At 50.4% G+C, this 20,364-nt stretch overlaps 2 protein-coding genes across 11 annotated transcripts in view; one reads left to right on the forward strand and one right to left on the reverse strand.

Moving 5' to 3' along the window:
• The first annotated feature begins 2,686 nt into the window (after positions 1–2,686).
• ESRP2 (epithelial splicing regulatory protein 2) lies at positions 2,687–15,466 on the forward strand. Of its 6 annotated transcripts, none has more exons than XM_078062576.1 (15): positions 2,687–3,475; positions 3,572–3,700; positions 5,158–5,271; positions 5,382–5,496; positions 5,776–5,874; positions 6,102–6,156; positions 6,227–6,337; positions 6,412–6,544; positions 6,631–6,673; positions 6,834–7,462; positions 7,573–7,771; positions 7,918–8,104; positions 8,417–8,582; positions 8,659–8,764; positions 15,264–15,466. In XM_078062576.1, exons 1-14 carry the CDS (start codon positions 3,278–3,280, stop codon positions 8,746–8,748), a joined length of 2,268 nt encoding a protein of 755 aa, XP_077918702.1. In that variant the 5' UTR covers positions 2,687–3,277; the 3' UTR covers positions 8,749–8,764; positions 15,264–15,466. The 6 variants fall into 6 exon arrangements, with proteins under 6 accessions (XP_077918702.1, XP_077918701.1, XP_077918703.1 ...); XM_078062575.1 differs by lacking the exon at positions 15,264–15,466 and adding an exon at positions 12,507–13,148; XM_078062579.1 differs by lacking the exon at positions 15,264–15,466 and having other exon boundaries at positions 2,688–3,475; positions 6,230–6,337; positions 6,834–7,135; positions 7,250–7,462; positions 8,659–9,896.
• The window catches only part of NFATC3 (nuclear factor of activated T cells 3), a 116,437-nt gene continuing 106,591 nt past the window's right edge, over positions 10,519–20,364 (reverse strand). For all 5 annotated transcript variants that reach the window (XM_036114968.2, XM_036114969.2, XM_078062573.1 and 2 more), the window contains one exon: positions 10,519–12,743. In XM_036114968.2, coding sequence (XP_035970861.1) covers positions 12,622–12,743 — 122 coding nt within the window. In that variant the 3' untranslated portion in view covers positions 10,519–12,621. The remainder of the gene's footprint in view (positions 12,744–20,364) is intronic.

Consider the following 20,364-nt stretch of genomic DNA (forward strand, 5'->3'; position numbering starts at 1 on the left):
CTCTCCTGTGCAAGTTCCTCCTCCCAGCCCCCAACGCCTGGTTCAGGCGACAGGGTCAGTGCGCCCTCTGGTGGGTACTCAGCGAAGATTCGGCAAAGGCGCGCAGCTGGGAACCTGGGTGGAACCCAGTGCGCTGGCACTGGAGGCCCAGGAGATAAGGGTAGCTGCGGATGGTGAAGTTGCGGTCCACTGGGTCGCAGAGGGTGTGGATGGGCCTGAGCCGGCGAGTGTAGATCGCCGCAGTGGATCCCACAAGGCATCCAGCGTAGAATCCTCTCCCACAGTGGGGTATTTTCTGGCCTGGGAGGGAGAGAAGAGGGCCCTTTTACACCACTCCTGGACGCCCTGCAGGTCCAAATGACTGGCCACACTCCGGGGCCCACATGAGGACCCCCACCCGGTATCTGCGCTGACCTTCACGTACCCGCTGCTGGAGCGCCAGTTGCCTCCATAGCAGGCCTCGAGGGGCTGAGATAAGGATGGGATTCCACGAGTGTGTGGCCTGGATCACAGGACCAAGTTCCTTTCCCCCAAGTACCTGAATTATAGTTTGGGAAACACTACGGGCTGGACCTTTGGAGCCTTGCTCACGCCTTTCACGTATGTTATTTTCAATTCATTCATTAACGATTTATGAACCCTAGTAGCTGGGTTGGGATGGGGGACACTGCCCAATGAAATACAGGAAATCTCATACTACAGTGGGGACCCCTGCTACAGAGGGAGGTGCCTTCAGAGAAACTCTGGAGAAGAGCAGGGGTTAACTAGGACAAAGGGATGGGTTGGGAGGGGAGGAAAGAGCTCAGATGAGACTCCTAGAGGAAAAGACCCGTAGCCCCAGGGAAGGTTACTAGTGCTGAAAGTTACTAGGCTGATGATGCAAAACAAAGCACTTAAGACAACCATTCATTCGTTCATTAAGTCTTGAGCAAGTTTACTACAAGCCAGGCGCAGTGATAAGCCCTGGGAATGAGCCTGTCCTCCGGGATCTGAGTTCGGGGTGGGTGTGGTGTAAGGACACAATAAATGATTTATTGTCATTTATTAAGTTACTTTAGTGTTGGGGGAAAGGAGTGAGGGTTGTTTAGTATTAATGCTGTGATCTGGGAGGATCCATCTGAAGATGAGTAAAGGAGCTCAGCAAAGCAGGGGCTCTAGCGTTTATTTTAATGAATTTAGTTTTTCAAGAAGAGTCCAAGCATCGGGAATTGTCATGCGGTTGGAGATGGGCGGAGTTGCCCCCACGCTGCCAGGATGGCTCGAGGTGCCACACTGGAGAGGTCACCTCAGGAAGGTGGCTTCCCTGAAGACCTGACCTCGAGACCCACGCTGAAGGAAGAATAGGGAAGGGCCTAGCGTGAAGGTCTAGAGGTTAAATGGATGGGGGTCCGGGAAGGCTGAGACCGAGATCGAGTTAGCTCTCAGATGGCAAGGTGGTGACCCCGGACTGTCCTGTAGAAGCTGGAGCCCAGACAGGAGCCCGCTAAGGAGGGATGCCCGCCAAGGAGTTTTAGGAGAGCCCCTAGGGTGAGGAGGCGTTGGCCGCAAAGGCGTGGATGAAGGCCCAACTCCGCCAGGCGCACGCGCGCTTCAGGGTGGGCAGGGGAGGAGCCTTACTTCAGCGTTGGGCCCCACCCCCAAACAAATATTTGACATTCCAGGCTTATCTAGAGCGGAGCTGGACCCGAAGAGCGACTTTCCCCCCTCCCACCCGGCCTGATTGGCCTAGCGCTTCCGTGGGTGGGGACCAGCGGGCAGGCGCCGGAGTGGGCGGTCCGGAAAGGGGCGGACCCCCGCCTATACCCGAGGAAGCGCTCGTAACCCGAGGCCGCTGGAACACCTTTTTCCCACTCCCCGCAGACCGCCAAGTCCCGGCCCTTACTGGGCACCTCGGTCTCTCTATCCGATAGTGAAGTAGGGACGCGTTGAAGTGTGGGTTCAATGGGCAAGGCCTCGTTAGCTCCCCCTCCACCGGGCTCTTTCTCCATCGTCCGAACGTCCGGACGCAGCGCCCAGCTTTTCCGAAAGCGCGAGGTGCGGCTCCAGCTTCAGTTTCCGTGCGGGCTTGGCAACCCCACGTCCTTTCTTCCCGCCGGATTCTTCAGTTTCTCAGTCATATGAAGGGGAGCACTTAGGGAAGTCCGGCGCGGCCTGGAAACGCGCCGTAAAGGAGCCTCACCAAGCACGACGGGGCGAAAGGGTGTTGGGAGCCCTCCATGCGGCACTGTCCTTACTGGGTTCCTGGTCTCGCATGGAGACGAGCTGGAGGATCTGCAGCCCGCACGCGCACATCACACGTTCGCCGCTAGCCCCCACCCGCCGGCGCGCTCACATCTCCAGGCAACGGGCCCGTCGTCAGGCGGGGAGGGCGACGAAAACAGGCAGCAGTCTCCACGTGGGGTAGCGGTGAGGCTCCGGGCCCAGACCATCCGGCTCAGCCCCGTCTAGAGTGGCGCTCTCTGGAGTTGGAGCGGGGCGCTTCCTGCTTCCCCAGCACCGACGCCTGCACACCACCTAGTGTTTTGGCACCGCGGGCACATCCCGGAGCCAGGCTAAGGCCAGGTCTTCACACGTGTGTGGACAAGCCCTGCCCCGTGACCTCTCGTCCCCCGACCTCATCGCTCTAAGAACCTGTGCTGATCCCCGACCCTCCCCCCCCAACCCAGTTGGCCTCTGGTGACCACCTCCCCCCAGGCCTCTGGGTGATAGCCAGTAATTCACCGCCCTCTTTGGTGACTTCTATCATCCCCCGGCCGGCCGTCGTGACCCCCAAAGCCCCTAGACTGCCTCCTGGTGATTTTCACAAATTCCATGTGACCCCTGTGGACTGCAGAAGGCCCCTGTTTTTGCATCTTTCTTGGCGCCGGCCTCATGGTGGGGCGGGACAGAGAAGAGGACGAGATCGAGTAGGGCAAGGCCCTCTGACGGAGTGGGAGTCCGGGCCGTGAGCGCGCACCCAGGCCCGGCGTCTGAGCGCGCGCGCTCCGGGCGAGGCTCTAGCGGCCTTCCCCCTCTGTTCCCCGGGGCCGCCCTCGGTCACGTGGCCGGCGGGGCCGACAGGTAACTCGCCCGGAGAGGGCGGGGGCCAGTAGCCGCCCCGCCCCACGGGGCGCCGCGGGCGGGTCTCAGCAGCGCCCACTGCGCCAGCCGGGCCGCAGGTGCCGCCCCCGACACACGGTGTCCCGCCCAAGCTGATTCGTGTCTGCCGTCGGCCGGTGCGTGCGTGCGCCTCGTCGGTCCGCGTGTGTCTGGCCGAGCGCCCCCTTCCTCTGCGGCCATGACTCCGCCGCCTCCCCAGCCACCGCCCCCGGGCCCCAACCCCATCTCAGACTCCGCCGCCGACCCCCGCCCGGGGCCTGGACCCCTGGTCGTACTGTTCGGAGCCACGGCTGGTGCGCTGGGGCCGGACCTGGGCTCCGACGAGACCGACTTGATCCTCTTAGTCTGGCAAGTGGTGGAGCCGCGGAGCCGTCAGGTACGGTGAGGCGGGGGGGGAGGGGGGTTGGGGTCCCCAGGGAGTTTCAGGATCCGAGGGGAGCAGTGGCTGATCGGTTTCCCCCGCCGCTCGTAGGTGGGGACGTTGCACAAGTCACTGGTTCGCGCCGAGGCGGCCGCACTGAGCCCGCAGTGCCGCGAGGCGAGCGGCCTGAGCGCCGACAGCTTGGCGCGGGCCGAGCCGCTGGACAAGGTGCTGCAGCAGGTGAGTGCTGGGGCCCGGGTGAGTGGAGGCATGGCCGGGCCGCGGGGACATTTCTCAGCCGGAGAGGCGGCAGGAGGCAAGGCCTGGCGTGCTGCGACCAACTGGCCCGGGCGGTAGGACGAGTTCCTGTTGTTTAAAAGTTTCAGAGATTCCCGCGTGTGCCGGCCCTTCCTGGGGGCACCTTACTTTTCAGCCTTTCCAGGGATCCACTCCTACTGACGCGGTGGGATGGAAGCTGCGAGACCCCTCCCAGGGCCGGCGGGGCTGTGAGGCTGAGACGCTTCTGGGAACCTGCCTGGCCAGGTCTCCCAGAACAGCGGTCGGAAGCCAAAAGGGCCGAGGGGCCCGGTCCTGGCCATAGGTCACGGTCCCTGCCGCCGGCGACCTCGGCCCACCCACCCGCCTAGGAGACGCTGGAGCGGGGGCGTAGGGCGGGGTCTGCCTCCGAGGCGGACGCCGCCAGGTGTAAGCTTGCTCGTCTAGGCCTGTCCCGGCCGGCTGGCCAGGCGTGGGCGCTGTCCGGACCCCGCCTGAAGGCTACCTGTCTCCTGAGTGCAAAGGCCCCGGGTGCCTCCCAGCTCTGGCTGAAGTGGAAGGCGGTTCCTGAGCTGTTTTCTTTTTCTTACCTCCGCTACTGCACTCACCCTGTGCCTGACTCTCGAGTGTAATGAGTTTAAGTGCTTTACAGGCGCAGATCGTTTCATTTTCCAACAACTTGGGAGGTTCTTGATGAGGTACAAAGGTGTTGAACCTGGTCCTGTTCCGGAAGGGCTCCCAGGTTAGACCCTACTTGGGGAGTGTGCTGAAGGAGAACTGGGTTGGCTCGCTCTGGGCCTGTGCCTAGTGCTTCTACCTGTTCTCCAGCACGGAGGAAGGCTGGGGGGGCGGGGCTGGGCAGCTTGAGAAGTGCCACCCCCTCTGTGAGCAAACAGTTCAGTGCCAGCCGGTCGATAGGGTGTGGGTCAAAGCTCATGCTGCCCCTGGCGTCCAGGTGTGGAGCTCTGTCCTTGGATTTTCTCTGCCCCTCGGTTGGTCAGACCTAGAGGCGGGGCTGCCGTTGACCATGAGCCTGCTGGGCCTCAGGCAGGATTGGGCCTCCCCCACCTGTCTGAGGGTGGTGCCTGGTCAGGGACAGGTTTAACCTGCTTTGCCCCGCCCCTTCCCACCTGCTTGTCCCACTCCACCAGGTGTTTGCTCTGGCCCCACTCCAGACTCTTGGGAGTGTGTGTGATGGGGGCTTGGGTGATATGTGACTGCCCCCCCATTTGGCCTGGAGAAGGTGACAGCGGACTGGGGGAGAAAAGGGACACAGAACCAGGCCCCCGCCTGTGGCCAACTTCTCCCCAGGCAGGGGAGGGCTGAACATCTAGCTGAACCAGCTTTGCAGCCTGTGCCCTCCCTCGTGCCCGCCCAGCTGTGAGTCTGTGTCTGTCTCTCTCCCCACTCCCTATCCCCAGTTCTCACAGCTGGTGAGCGGGGATGTGGCTCTGCTAGGCGGGGGCCCCTACATGCTATGCACTGATGGGCAGCAGCTGCTGCGACAGGTCCTGCACCCCGAGGCCTCCAGGAAGGTATGCCACTGAGGGCACAACAGGGGGTAGGGCTCCCAGGACCCCTGTCATGGGGGTGGGAAGGGCAGCTCAGTTCCCCCCAATTCATGCCCACTCCCATGTGCCCCCAGAACCTGGTGCTCCCCGACACCTTCTTCTCCTTCTACGACCTCCGCAGAGAGTTCCATGTGCAGCACCCAAGCGCCTGCCCTGCCAGGGAGCTCACCGTGGCCACCATGGCACAGGGTATCGGTGACCCAGAAGGGCTGGGGTGGAGGGGAAGCTGTAGGCTGTTCCTGAGGATGTGCCTCCTGGAGGACTATACAAACAAATGCCAGGTTACGTTATCTGCCAAGTCCTTGAGGACACATGCCTCTGTGTCTGTGCTGGGGTGTGTCTGAAATAGGGACATATGTCTGCCCATGTCTGGGATGGGGACTTGTACGGGCATATATGAGCTGGATCAGAACAAACGTGTTTGTCTCTCATGTTGGGATTTCCTTATTGTTATTTCTCTGCTCATAGACTTGGGGCTGGAGACAGATGCCACAGAGGATGACTTTGGGGTCTGGGAAGTGAAGACGATGGTAGCTGTCATCCTCCACCTGCTTGAAGGGCCCAGTGGTAAGGTTCCCCTCACCACCTGTCACCCGCTCTCAGGACTGGGCGAATGTCTGCCTCTTACTTCCTCAAAGTCGCCGTCCCCACTTGTTAACCTTCTTTGAGAGACCACAGGTAGAAGCTCCTTTGTCACCTCCTTATCCCCCTCAACTGTCCTCTTTTTGCAGAGCTTGGTGGGGAGACCCCCCCCTCCACCAGACCCTGCTGACCCCCATGCCATCTCCTCTCAGGTCAATTGTTTTCGAAGGCAGAGGTGGTAAAGCAGAAATACGAGACAGGTCCTTGGTGAGTGTGGGGGCAGGGGTGGGGGGCGCCAAGAGCTGGACAGCTCTGACTCTGTGCCCTGCCCCCACAGCAGCAAGGCCGATGCGGTGGACAGTGAGACTGTGGTTCGGGCCCGTGGGTTGCCCTGGCAGTCCTCAGACCAGGATGTGGCTCGGTTCTTCAAGGGACTCAACATTGCCAGGTGGGTACGGCACGGTGGGTGGGCTCGGAGGGCAGGCCCGCCCAGCAGGCGCTGACGAAGCCCTGGCTCCGCAGGGGAGGTGTAGCGCTCTGCCTCAACGCCCAGGGCCGCAGAAACGGCGAGGCCCTCATCCGCTTTGTGGACAGCGAGCAGCGGGACCTAGCGCTGCAGAGACACAAGCACCACATGGGCGTCCGCTACATTGAGGTGGGGCTTCGGGCTGGGAGTGAAGCAGGGCGGAGCGGAGGCCCCCCGCGCTGGAGATCCATGGGCTATCCCCACTGTCCCCACAGGTGTATAAAGCAACAGGAGAAGAGTTTGTCAAGATCGCAGGGGGTGAGTGTGCTCCCAACCACACCTGGCTCCCCTGGCTCTTGATCATGTCCCCCCTTGCGCACCACCCCCCGCCTTTCTGCGCCCCTGCGTGCCAGGTGTAGCTGGGTATTTGGAAGGGCACAAATGAAGTCAGTAGGTGACTCCCATGCCTCTCACCAAGGCACATCACTAGAGGTGGCTCGGTTCCTGTCCCGGGAAGACCAAGTGATACTGAGGCTACGGGGACTGCCCTTCTCGGCTGGGCCGGCGGATGTGCTAGGCTTTCTGGGGCCCGAGTGCCCGGTGACGGGGGGTGCGGATGGGCTGCTCTTTGTGCGCCACCCTGACGGCCGGCCCACCGGTGACGCCTTTGCCCTCTTTGCCTGTGAGGACCTGGCACAGGCTGCGCTGCGCAGGCACAAGGGCATGCTGGGTAAGCGATACATTGAACTCTTCCGGAGCACTGCGGCTGAGGTGCAGCAGGTGAGCACCCGGGGCTCCCCCTCCCCCCATGTGCTTCTCCCGGGGACCCCTTCCAACCCCCCCGTACCCCTGCCCGACTTGGCATCACTGGCCTGTTGCTGCCTTCCTGGCCAGGTCCTGAACCGCTATGCATCCAGCCCACTCCTGCCCGCACTCGCCGCTCCCCTGCTCCCCATCCCCTTCCCACTGGCCACTGGGACTGGGAGAGACTGTGTGCGCCTTCGAGGCCTGCCCTACACAGCCACCATCGAAGACATCCTGAGCTTTCTGGGGGAGGCAGCTGCTGACATCCGGCCCCACGGTGTGCACATGGTGCTCAACCAGCAGGTGAGGCTGCTGCCGGTGGGGAGACCTGCACGGTTAGAGAAGGGCTGTGGGGTTGGGAGTGAGGCCCTCTAGCGCGGGACGGGTTGTTCACAAGACCACCGTGTGCACAGGGCCGGCCATCGGGCGATGCTTTCATCCAGATGACATCAGCAGAACGGGCCCTAGCTGCTGCTCAGCGTTGCCATAAGAAAGTGATGAAGGAACGCTATGTGGAAGTGGTCCCCTGCTCCACAGAGGAGATGAGCCGTGTGCTAATGGGGGGCACCTTGGGCCGCAGTGGCATGTCCCCTCCACCCTGCAAGCTGCCCTGTGAGTGTCCCAGGGGCTGGGGAAGGAGGCATGTAGGGGCCAAGCTGTTATAACCCTCGCTTTCTACAGTGGGGACTCTCTTCTGGCTGCCTCACCCAGGGCAGTGCTGGGCTCCCTGCAGATGCACTTTCTACTTCTGCCTCCAGGCCTCTCACCACCCACCTACGCCACGTTCCAGGCCACCCCGGCGCTCATTCCCGCTGAGACGGCCGCTCTGTACCCCTCCTCAGCACTGCTCCCGGCTGCCAGGGTACCTGCTGCCCCTACCCCTGTTGCCTACTACCCAGGGCCAGCCGCTCAACTCTACATGAACTACACAGCTTACTACCCCAGGTACCAGCTGCTAAGAAAACCCCACAGTCTTGCCCCCATTCTGGTGTGACGGAGGGTCATGGTCCCCTTCCTGGGCCAGATAATCCAAGGTCTGTTAAGAGCTGCAACTTAATCTAAGATGGACAAGGGAGTGACAGGTACGGTCTGGAGGATACTGGCGACAAATTAGAATGGGGAGGACTCTGGAGACAGCGGTTTTAGGGAGGAGGAACTGAACTAAGCACAAGGTGGAGACAAGGGAAGAGGGAGGTGGGTCTTGGTCTAGGCCATAGGTGGGACTGCACTCCTAAATCCCTGCCTCTCCCGTCCTAGCCCTCCAGTCTCCCCCACCACTGTGGGCTACCTCACCACACCCCCTGCTGCCCTGGCCTCTGCTTCCACCTCAGTGTTGTCCCAGCCAGGAGCCCTGGTCCGTATGCAGGGTGTCCCATATACAGCTGGTATGAAGGATCTGCTCAGCGTCTTCCAGGCCTATCAGGTGAGGTGTGGCTGGAGGGCTTGGGAACCTGGCTGAGCCTGGAGCTCCCTCCCCTAAATCTCTGTCCCTTCTGCAGTTAGCCCCTGATGACTACACCAGTTTGATGCCTGTTGGTGACCCGCCTCGCACTGTGCTACAGGCCCCCAAAGAGTGGGTGTGTTTGTAGGTGAGGGAGCCAGGAGGTAAGAGCTGGCTCTTGTCTTATCATGTCTGTCTCGGCATCCAGAGAACCACTACCCTCAACCAGGTGGCTGCTTTCTGGGCTTGTCAGAGCTCTCAGAAAGCACCTAGAGGAGCTCAAGCCCCAGCTCCATCTCCCGCTTGTTGCTCTGCCTGTCCACCCCAAAGCTGCTGGCTGGACCCTGCATGCAGGGCTGGGGGTGGAATGGTGTTACCCTCCTCCCGATGGCCTGATCCGGGCCTCTCTGAATAGCACCAAGAGAGCCTTTGGTCAGTTTTGGCTGAGGCCCATACCCACCGATTCTGTGGGGCTGATGTCCACAGCAGGCTGGCTGGCTTTTTAAAAATGTAAGCCCTGGTGCCTTCAACGTATGACTCCTGGGAGCTTCTGTGTAAAGATCCCAGTGTTCTACCCTCCCCTTTCCCTTCTGCAGGGGGCAGGGAAGCAGAGAATGCTGGCCCCAGCCCCCAGGATACTTGTCCCTTAGTGGCCACATTGTGCCTTGGGTCTAAGGGTAATAGCTCTCCTCCAGCTTGGCACAAGGACTATCAGGTGGCAAAATCACAGGCTATTTTGATGGACTGTACTGCAATATCCCCAGAGGACACAAGGGGGCAGGAGGCCCTCACAGAAAAACTCAGGCTTGAATTTTAAAGACTTTCTGCCTACTTTTCATGCACACCTTGGGCAGGCCAGTTGTCCTGAACTCAGCAGACATCGTGGAATGTCCTTTGCACCCATTAGAGGGTACAGAACTGAAGTTTCGGAAGGAATTTGGAACTCTACTCCGTAAAATAAACAAAGGTTCCTAAACAAGTGGACTTTTTAAAAGCCAAAGTGCCCTTAGCTTTGGACCCCAGAGTGTGGGGCTGCATACCTGCCCCGGGCAGAGGTAAACTCAGGCGGATTTCCAGGACACTGTTAACCTGTCACCGTTTATTTCAGCCCTGTAACTGAGGAACCATGAATTGCTGGCTCTCCCCTTTGTTACATTGTGTAAGGAGCACTAGACTCCTATACAAGGTTTTCAAATACAAAGTGTGTAAAAAAACACAATTCTACGTGCTGTAAACATGGAACCAATTCCTTAGCCATATATCGCCCATTTTATAAAATAGAAGGTTTCAACTTGAGCCCATCTGAGCCTTGAAGATGACCATCTATTCTGATTATTAAAAACAGGGCTTCAAGTCCGGTGGGGTGGGGGTGCCTGGGTGGCACAGTAGGTTCAGCGTCCCACTCTTGGTTTTGGCTCAGGTGATCTCGGGGTCTCCCTTCCCCCTCTCTCCCTGCTCCCTAAGATAAATCAATCTTTAGAACACCACCATCACCACCCCAGGGCTTCCTGGCCCGACCCACCAGGGCTCTGGTGACAGTGGTTAGCCCCGGGCAGGGCTGGACTGCACTGCACGCAGCAGCACCACACATGAACCGAAGACAGGACATCTAGTCCCTTTAGAGCTGTTCTCAGCCCTGTTTCTCTCTGTATCTCTAGTAAGTAAAAGGCTGCTTATCCCATTCCTCAAACCAAGATGTAGCACAGGTTGGAAGGGGTAGGGTAGGTGCTAAGACAGGCCCAGCTGCTCAGTGTTGCTACTAGAAGTCAATTTGCATAGTCCAGTGAACATGTGCTTTAGTGCCACTTACCATGGCACAGAAGTTTAAAGTCTTTACCTGCAAAGCGAAAAAATACTGATTCTTAAACCAAAGACTTTACAAAATGATACAAGACTGCTTATATATTATACAAAGCTCTTTTAAAATTTAACTTTTATTTTAAATAGGAAAGCATTTCTAGTGCTACAGGCATCAAGGTATTTAAAAGGCATCAAAATTTGGTGCATAGCAACTCTGGATCATAGAGGCTTTTATTCCTGAGGGCAGCAGAGCAACCTCCAAAGGGTCTTGCAAGGGGAACTCTTGCAAGAACCCCATGTGAGGCAGCTACCCCAGGGGCAAGAGGGTGGAGGCAAGTCCGGCCAGCTGTCTGGAACTTCCTGTCAGGGGCCGCCTCTCACAGCCCCTCCAAAGGAAGCGGTGGGCTGCCAACTACAGGCCCTGAAGCAAATCTCACTATCCACACTCTGACACAAAACTTACTTTTAAAGGAAACAGGAAAACACCCAGCTCCAGGAGGGACCAGAGTGATTTGCTGAAGGATAGACATTTTGCTCTAACTAGGTTTAGGGGAAAAATCTAAATCATGGTTTGAAGGGGGAAAAAAAAAGACCATACTACTTTATGCTGTAGGAGGTCAACAGCTCCTACCTGGCTGACTAGAGGTGGTGGGCAATGAGCCAGCTCCCCCTGCCCGGGCCTTACTTGGCCTCAATAGAGAGTCCTGGCATCTAGGACTCATAATCCCCTGGAGTAACATCATCAAGCCCTTGACCAGCTCAGCACGTTGTCACGCATATAGGCACTCAAAAAATTTCCTTCCTGAATAAATGAAATTACATGATTTCAACTGGAAACATACTGCAAACTTCAGGTGCTTTGAAATGGGCCCAGCCTTGGAATAGGTACTAATCCCATTAAAGGGAGGGGGAAGGGCAGGGTTTGGAAAAAGCACCCAACTGGGGCACCTCCTTTGGTAGACAGCAGGCTGGAGTTTCTTGCTGGCCCCTGCCCTGGGCACCAGCCTCACCAGCAGCAGCACCGGGGCATCTTTGGTGTGGAGGGTCAGGTCTATGATGCTACCTCTTGTTTGGGTTTGCCTCAAAGCCTTTTGGGGAAAAGGATGGTTTTTAGGCCATGCAGATGGGACGGGGGTAGGCCAGACTCATTTTAGGCTGTAAACAGAATGACGGATAAACCTTCCATGCCATTGTGAATCTTAAAAGCTTCCCTTCTGGAGTCCTGTAATTTCTCTGCTCTTCTGAAGCACAGAGCTCATTTGTGCTTAGCTTCTGACACAGCCTGGCCTCTAGAGATGAGTTAGAACAAGCAGATTTGCCTAAACCATCATGAGGCTGTGACTTCAAAGGTTACAGAGCAGCCAAATGCAGATACTCCCAGTTAGAAAAGGCCTGGGACCAGAGGACACAAAAGGGAAAAGCACTCCACAGCCGACTTGTTTGCAGGATGGCAGGATATTAAAGCTACCAAGCTAAAAAACCCACCTTTCAAAGTCACCTTACATGTAGCTATCTTATCCAAGGCCCTGAGGGAAAAAAGCAATTTCAACATGGAGTCAGTATGGAGAGACTGCAGGAAGATTACCTAGAAAGTTACAAAAAGGCTACGCTCTGGAATGTCGTTTTATATTCCAACACGTCAATGATTGGAATGGTCTCTTCTTACTTTAACAGTTTACTTTTATAAAGAGGTATGAGCTACATTTGGCTTTATTTCCTATAAATCTATGAAAGGCTTTAGGACATGCTGAGTTTCTGAGGCATAGGTGTGGACTTACAATTTTTTTTTTCTTTCATGTTTGCCTCTGGAAGGTTTTATCAAAAGTTCCTACTTTAAAAATATCATCAAAGCTAAAGAGTCCTTCAAATGACCATAAAGGAGTACAAATCACCAATCACAGCTAAGCAACCAGGTCACTTGCAAAAGCAGCACCTCTGAAATGGAGAGCCTGCTGCATTCACACTCAAAGCACCCATCATATAAAAGTATCCTATTTAAATATAAAAAGCAAAGCTCATTTCCCCAAAGCTCAGTCTATGCTGCTCCTGTTCTTTTACAAAATCTACCCAAGGCCTGAGGTGCAGGAATGCTTTCCCCACATACAGTGATCCCAACTCCTGGTGCCAGTCCTGAAGGCCACAGAGTTGGAAACCCAACGTCCAAGGAGAGAAACATGCTGAGAAGTACATGGTGGTGGACACATGGCTGCAGTGGGCACTGTCAGAGCCCATCAGATCTTCCTATATCCAGGGAATCGGGACCCGGGAGGGGAGCCTGCCTGCTCGCCCCTGTTCCTTGGGAAACAGAAATCTGGGACATGTCTCTCCCAATTATCTCGTTCACTGAAAAACAAGAAAAAGAATGATTAGTGACCTCTGTGTGACTGACCATATGATGCTCAATGGTGAGTTCCATGTCAAAGACATTTTTCCCCTTTCCAGTTTTCTATAAAGGTAAATGCAGTGCTTAAAGCCTGCTCCTAAACTGAATGGAGACATCATTCCAGACTCCTCCTCTTCCCTTTCAGTTCAGTTTGGTTTGGGAAGGGAGATGCCTCAGAGAACAGGAAACGTTCTTACCCTCACTCTAAAAGCTTATGCTCTGGAGAAGATAGGATACATCTGAAATGAGTTCATGTTAATCTAACTTTTCCTTAATTTGCATCCTTTTAGGAGGGTTTTCTCCTTCTGATTCCTGCAGTGTACTTTGTAAAGTAAATGCAAATAAATTGTTTCGGTAAGAATAAAGGAGGATTTGCCAGTTATTTTGTTACCTTATGCTAATACAAGCATCTTTTATTATGTTAGGGGCATTTGTTCTCATCCTTTCAGAAAAGACTTGCTTTGTTGGTTTCTATGACAAGCCAAGCACTTCCAGGAACAAGAAACTTCAATATTAAGGAACCAGTATAGAAAACAATATCCCAGGGGCGCCTGGATGGCTTAGTAGGTTAAGCTGCCTTCGGCTCAGGTCATGATCCCAGGGTCAGCAGGGAGCCTGCTTCTCCCTTTCCTCCCTGCTTGTGCTCGCTCATCTCCCTCATGCTATTGCTATCTTCGTCTTTCTCTCTCTCAAATAAATAAAATCTTAAAAAAAAAAACAAAACCCAAATTCCCTAAGAACCTTTAGTTCTCTCATGATGAGAATTCTCTGCTTTGAAATGAAAATTCTTTTATCAACTAAAGATTATACTCCTAGGCATATACTCAAAAGAACTGAAACATATGTCCACATAAAAACTTGTACTCGAATACAAGTTCACAGCAACATTATTCATAATAGGCCCAAAGTGGAAACAAGCCAGATGTTGGTAACCAAGTGATGAGTGGATAAACGAAATGCAGGTTATCTATAAGGTAGAATATTATTCAGCCACAAGAAGGAATGAAGTTCTAATATACATGCTACAACATGGGTGAACCTTGAAAACATGCTAAGTGAAAGAAACCGGACACAAAAGATCATATATTGTTTGATTCCATTTGTATAAAATGGCCAGAACAGGCTTACCACACAGAGAGAACATAGATAGGTGGTTACGAGGAGTTATGGTGAGGAAGGAATAGGGAGTGACTGCTAACGGGTATGGGGGTTTCTTTTTGGAGTAATGAAAATTTTCTAAAATTAGATAGTTGTGATAGTTGCACAATTCTGTGAACATACTAAAACCACTGAATGGTGTATTTTCAAGGGTGAATTTTATAGTAATGAATTATATCTCAGCACAGCTGTAATAAATGAAAAGAGGCCAAGACAAAAAAATTTTATACTTAGAATGTGATGTGATCATAGAGCAAAGAAGACACAATCACTTCAAAAATCTTGAAGTATTAACATCTACTCTTTTTATAGTTTAGGTAATTTAAAAAATTCTTCAAATTCATATGGCTGTAAGAAGGGAACTAACATTCACTTCACAAATACTGAGCATCTATGAGAGTTTACAACTGAAATTTTGTATCTTATTTCAATCTTCACAACATTTTAAGGTAACTACTAACCCACTTTATAGATCAGTTAACTGAGGCTTTGGCAGGTCACATAATTTGCTTAGTAAATGGTGGAATCAGTTTCCAAACACCTGTCACTTCTTGGAGGCCAAGGGAAGAGAAACAGGGAAATAAATCATTTAGACAAAGAAAATGTGAAAGACCTGGACAAATGTGGTGATGGCTGGGAGAGAGAGGAGTATGGTGAGAGTAAGGAGAGGGAAACAGGAAAGAGACAATATAAAAGGGACAAAAATAGAAAAGGCACCTGTTATTCCAAGCCACATAACAAGCAAGGAACAGTGTTTTCAGTGTGGACTCCATGTGTAGGTCTATGGGCTAGTCTCATGCTAAGACGGAGCACAAGGATGGCCCATGATCTTGCACGTGGCCTCTCACGTAACTCACCACATCAAATTACTGGTAGGGGTCATTATCATTTGTCTCTCAAATAGCTTGCAAGCTCCTGAAGGGCAAGCAAGGTACCTTACTAATGAGGAAACATCAATTTCTGATGACTGAATAAATGGATCCTAATTCAATACAATTACTTAGAAACTACTGGGAACTAATATACTGAAAGTTCACTAGGTGGTGCGGTAGGAAGGGGCCCAGACAATGTTATTAAGACTAATGCATGACATCTGATTTTTTTAAAAAAGATTTTATTTATTTGACAGAGAGAGCACAAGCAGGGGAAGCGGCAGGCAGAGGGAGAGGGAGAAGCAGGCTCACCAAGCAGGGAGCCCGATACGGGGCTCGATCCCAGGACGCTGGGATCATGACCTAAGCTGAAGGCAGATGCTTAACGACTGAGCCACCCAGGCGCCCCATCATGACATCTGATTTTGATTTTGACAGTGTCTATTTTAGACAGGTCTCCCAGCAGTGGCAACAAGTCAAACACAGAAGCAAGTACCAGCAGAGAATCATCTTTTCCCAACACTTATCCCCTCCAAGGACGGTAACTTCAGAAATGTTCCAAGCTGCCATGCAACACATCTTCTTAAATTATCTCACTGCTCAAGTTTTAAATCTACAAGGTGATTAAAATGGTGTTTTATCATCATAAAAAACCACATGATGTATTGTGTCTTTATGAGGAAGTCAATGCTTACATTTTCTTGAGGATGAGGGTATATATCCAGCATTATCCACCTACTTACCAAGTATACTTTTTTTTTCTTTTAAAGATTTTATTTATTTGACACAGAAAGCGAGAGAAAGAGAGAGCAAGCACAAGCAGGGGGAACGGCAGGCAGGGTTGAGAAGCAGGCTCCCTGCTGAGCAAGGAGCCCGATGCGGGACTCAATCCCAGGATTCTGGGATCATGACCCGAGCCGAAGGCAGCTGCTGAACCGACTGAGCTACCCAGGCGCCCCTGTTTTTTTTTTTTTTCCTCTTAAGATTTTATTTATTTATTTGACAGAGAGAGAGCACAAGCAGGGGAAGCAGCAGACAGAGGGAGAAGCAGGCTCCCTGCTGAGTAGGGAGCCCAATGCGGGATTCGATCCCAGGATCCTAGGATCATGACCTGAGCCGAAGGCAGATGCTCAACGGACTGAGCCACCCAGGTGCCCCAGTTTAGTTTAGTTTTGTTTTTTTTAAGTATAGCTGACACATATTTACATTAATGTCAGGTGTACAACTTAGTGATTAAAAAAACTTAATGGGGCTCCTGGGTAGCTCAGTCGTTAAGCGTCTGCCTTCGGCTCAGGTCATAATCCCAGGGTCCTGGGATCGTGCCTCGCATCGGGCTCCCTGCTCAGCGGGAAGCCTGCTTCTCCCTCTCCCACTCCCCCTGCTTGTGTTCCCCCGCTCACTGTCTCTCTCTGTCAAATAAATAAAATATTAAAAAACAAAAACAAAAATACCTTAGTGATTTGACATTGTTATTTCTTAAAAATACTAACTGCTTGCAATTTCATTTTCAACTTTCTTTTGAATATATATGCATGAATTTATTCATTTATTTAAGCCCTAGTCCAGAAAGTGAGATGGCTTTATTATTTTTTTTCATCAATTTAAGAGCAGAAAGAGTTTATACCCCTACTATGCAATTTTATCATTTCCCTCCTTTAAAGAGTAAAGTGAATTCAAATCCTAGCACAAGAGTCAACAGCCCTTAACACCTGGGCTAACAGGTTATGTAGGTCACAGCATTTGGCCCACTTGGGACAGCTGCCGTTGACTCCTGCTACCCAGCACCTGGATCACCCGTGCCACCACAACAGTCAGCAGTACTTGCTGTAAGAACAAGTTTTTTTATCCAAAAATTGCTATCCAAATTAACAGTCCACTGGAATGCTATTTCTATACATAAGAATGAGGTGTTTGAGTGACAACAGGTCTCTTATTTGGAGCTATCTCCAGTGTTAAGGTTTCAGAACTAGAGCGGACAAGCATGGTATGGGATGAAATCTCACCACCAGGTGGACAGGGGCAGAGTAAGCCAGGACACTGCCCCTGAAGTAGACAGATATTAGTCATATACACAAAAGCCCAAAGGGCCTTTCTAACTAGCATCTGAGCATCTTGAGCATTTTTGTAAAGGATTTCTGGGTATAATTAGACTATTTATATATGTTATTTCATTTTGAAGCTGCAAGGAACATTCATCCAGGTTTGGCAAATTCACCTTTTCTTCCTTTCCCTGTACCCCAAGTTTAAAGGTATATAATCCATTCTCTGGTGAAAATTTTATGGAGATATTATTTTTTATAAAATGAAGGCTGCAATTATTTTCTGAATTCCACTGAAAAAAACAAGAGAAATCTGGAAGTAAAGGAATGAGTTTAAATGGATGAGAAATCTAGTATTTATGGTTTATTATTCTATAACACAGTTTTGTTAAGATATACTTTTAGGTTTTGATAAGTTGTAAGAACACCATCTAAACTACATACATTAGGAGTGCCTGGGGGGCTCAGTTGTTAAGCATCTGCCTTCGGCTCAGGTCATGATCCCAGGATCCTGGGATTGAGCCCCACACATCAGGCTCCCTGCTCGGCGGGAAGCCTGCTTCTCCCTCTCCCACTCCTCCTGCTTGTGTTCCCTCTCTCGCTATCTCTCTCTGTCAAATAAATAAATAAAATCTTAAAAAAAACCCAAAAAACTACATACATTAAATAACTGAATTCACCTATTTATGGCATGAGTTGGAAGAATTAATTTGCATTTATTAACATACCTTCTCAAACTAAAGACAAAAAAAAAGTTCCTGAAAATTCAGAAAGTATGGTAGACTGCTAACTGTCCTAATTCATTCTTTTTTTTATTTTTTTTATGTCCTAATTCATTCTTAAGTAATTGAATTTAACTACTCACACGGCCACTTAGCTATAAACTACATTTCCCAGCTTCCCCTTTGTAGGTAGGTATGGCTATATAATTTTTCTTCCAGTGAAATATGAACAGAAGTGATATGTGTATCTTCCTCATCCCAGGCTTGATAACCTCTTCCTTTCCTTCCCCAATACCTCTTGCTTTGGGCCAAGACTCAAGTCAAAGTGGTAACTCTGCTTTGATAATAACTAAGGAAACAGAGGGAAAAAAAAGGAATCCTGATCTGTGAATTACCATGAAGTGTGAGAGAAACTTCCAATGTGGTTAAGCCATTGTATTTTGGATCTCCATTAGAGAGATTTTTATTTATTTATTTATTTTTAAAGATTTTATTTATTTATTTGATAGAAAGCACAAGTAGGCAGAGCGTCAGGCAGAGGGAGAGGGAGAAGTAGGCTCTCTGCTGAGCAGGGAGCCCAAAGCAGGGCTTGATCCCAGGACCCTGGGATCACCACCCGAGCCGAAGGCAGCCGCTTAGCCGACTGAACCACCCAGGTGCCCCTTATTATTTATTTATTAACAAAAATAAAACTCATCACCATAAAGATAATACAGAAAGAATATTTAAGTATTTTAAGCAAGAACCAAGATAACCAGCTTGAGCTCTATCGTGCAAAGTTTTTAACTAAGTCATTTTAAATTTCACCCTAAACATTAAACAGCTTTCAACCACAGGACAAAGTGAAAATATATGCACAAAGATTAGAAGATATCTTTCACTTTTTAACAGCAGCTTTACTACTAGTAAAGGAAAATTATGACTTTTTTTAAAACCACACCTGACAGAGGAATCAGTCTTATTATTAAGGGTTCTTTCTTTTTAAGAAATCTCTTATGTGTGTGATACTAAACTCAGTGTCATACAGATCTTTCCTCTAGAAAAGGTTGTAACTCAAACATTCTTCAAAGACAAACATTAAATCTCCAGCTGAGTAAACAGTACACAGGTACCTAAAAGTCTATTCAAGTATCAGCATGTATCCTTTTGTATCAGCAAAAACTGAAATGTGAAAAAATAAAAACCAAAACCCACTTCTTTTTACTTTGTGTTAAGATGTTGGATTCAGAAGAATTTTAAGATTATAAGTAGGGGCATCTGGGTGGCTCAGTCGTTGGGCATTTGCCTTTGGCTCGGGTCGTGATCCCAGGGTACTGGGATCAAGCCCCCCATCGGGCTCCCTGTTCAGCGGGAAGCCTGCTTCTCCCTCTCCCACTCCCCCTGCTTGTGTTCCCACTCTTGCTAACTCTCTCTCTGTCAAATAAATAAATAAAATCTTAAAAAAAAAAGATAAGTAGATTCCTTCTCCCTTTTTTTTTTTTTTTTTTTTGTATATTGTACATTTTCTCTGGATAATCTTGTCCATTTCTATATACTGTTGACTCCCAAATCTATTACCTCCGGGGACCCAACCTGAGCTCCAGAACCATAAATCCATATGACTCATTCCAGCACCTGTGCTATGGATCCTATATATTTGCCTCTTCAAGACTTGCTCCAAAAGTTTTCTTCACCCTTCCAGCTCTTCAGTCAATCTACCCACCTACCCTCCTGGATCTTTCTCATCAGTACTAAGTATGGTAAGGCTCTCTACCTTAAACAAGCAAGCAAACAAATAAAAATCCTAGAACCCACATAGCCCTCTATATCTAATTTTTTCTTTCACTGTTTAATATCTTAAAGGAGTTATATACACTGCCTGCTATTTCATGTTTCTGTTCTTACCTCCTGTTCACTCCTTAGTCATACACTGATTCCTTCATTCCAAAGAAACAGTTCTTACCAAGATCACTAGTGACCAACTTACTTGTTGCTTCATACATGGGAAGAGCAATGGGGTAAACTCTAGAAGAGATAAAACTTTAATTTTGGTTCAGCTGTGATAGAACTAAGGTGATTTACTTAATCTTTCTTCAGTTGATCTTCTCAACCATAATATGAGGAAATTCATTTAAATCTTTCTGGTTATAGGGAGGAAGGTTTGGGGGGTGGTCAAAATAGGTAAAGGGGATTAAGAGATACAAATTTCCAGCTTTAAAAATAGGTAAGTCATGAGGTTGTAATGTAAGCAGAGGAAATATTGTCAATGATATTGTAATAACTTTATATGGTGACAGATGGTAACCAGCCTTATCATGGGGATCATTTTGTAATATATAAAAATATCAAATTACTGTGATGCACATCTGAAACTTAACAGGATATTGTATGTCAATTATACTTCAATTTAAAAAGAAAAAAAAAAACCTTCAGGTTATAACTCTCCTTAAAGAGATGTAAGAATTTAGTTGCCATTTTTATTCCTCTCATGACTAGAGACAAGAATGATGTGAGACCAGGGTGGGCTCAGCTTCTGGGAGAAGGCAGTGTTTTGGAGCCTTGTCTGATGAGGCTTCAGTATCCTAAATATAAAGATTTGGGTAGCCCCCTTCCAAATCTAAATTCATTAAAATTAAATTCAAATGACATTTCAAGAATTACAATTTGTATATTTATAATTTATATATATATATAATATACAATATAATTTGTGTATTTACAATATATAATTTGTATATTTAGAATCACATATGTTCTCAAGTAACTTTCAGAGTCTTTGAAGAAAGGAGCTGTGTGACAGCGAGGGAGAGC

This window comes from Halichoerus grypus, chromosome 15 (assembly GCF_964656455.1).
Source record: "Halichoerus grypus chromosome 15, mHalGry1.hap1.1, whole genome shotgun sequence".
Taxonomy (NCBI): domain Eukaryota; kingdom Metazoa; phylum Chordata; class Mammalia; order Carnivora; family Phocidae; genus Halichoerus; species Halichoerus grypus.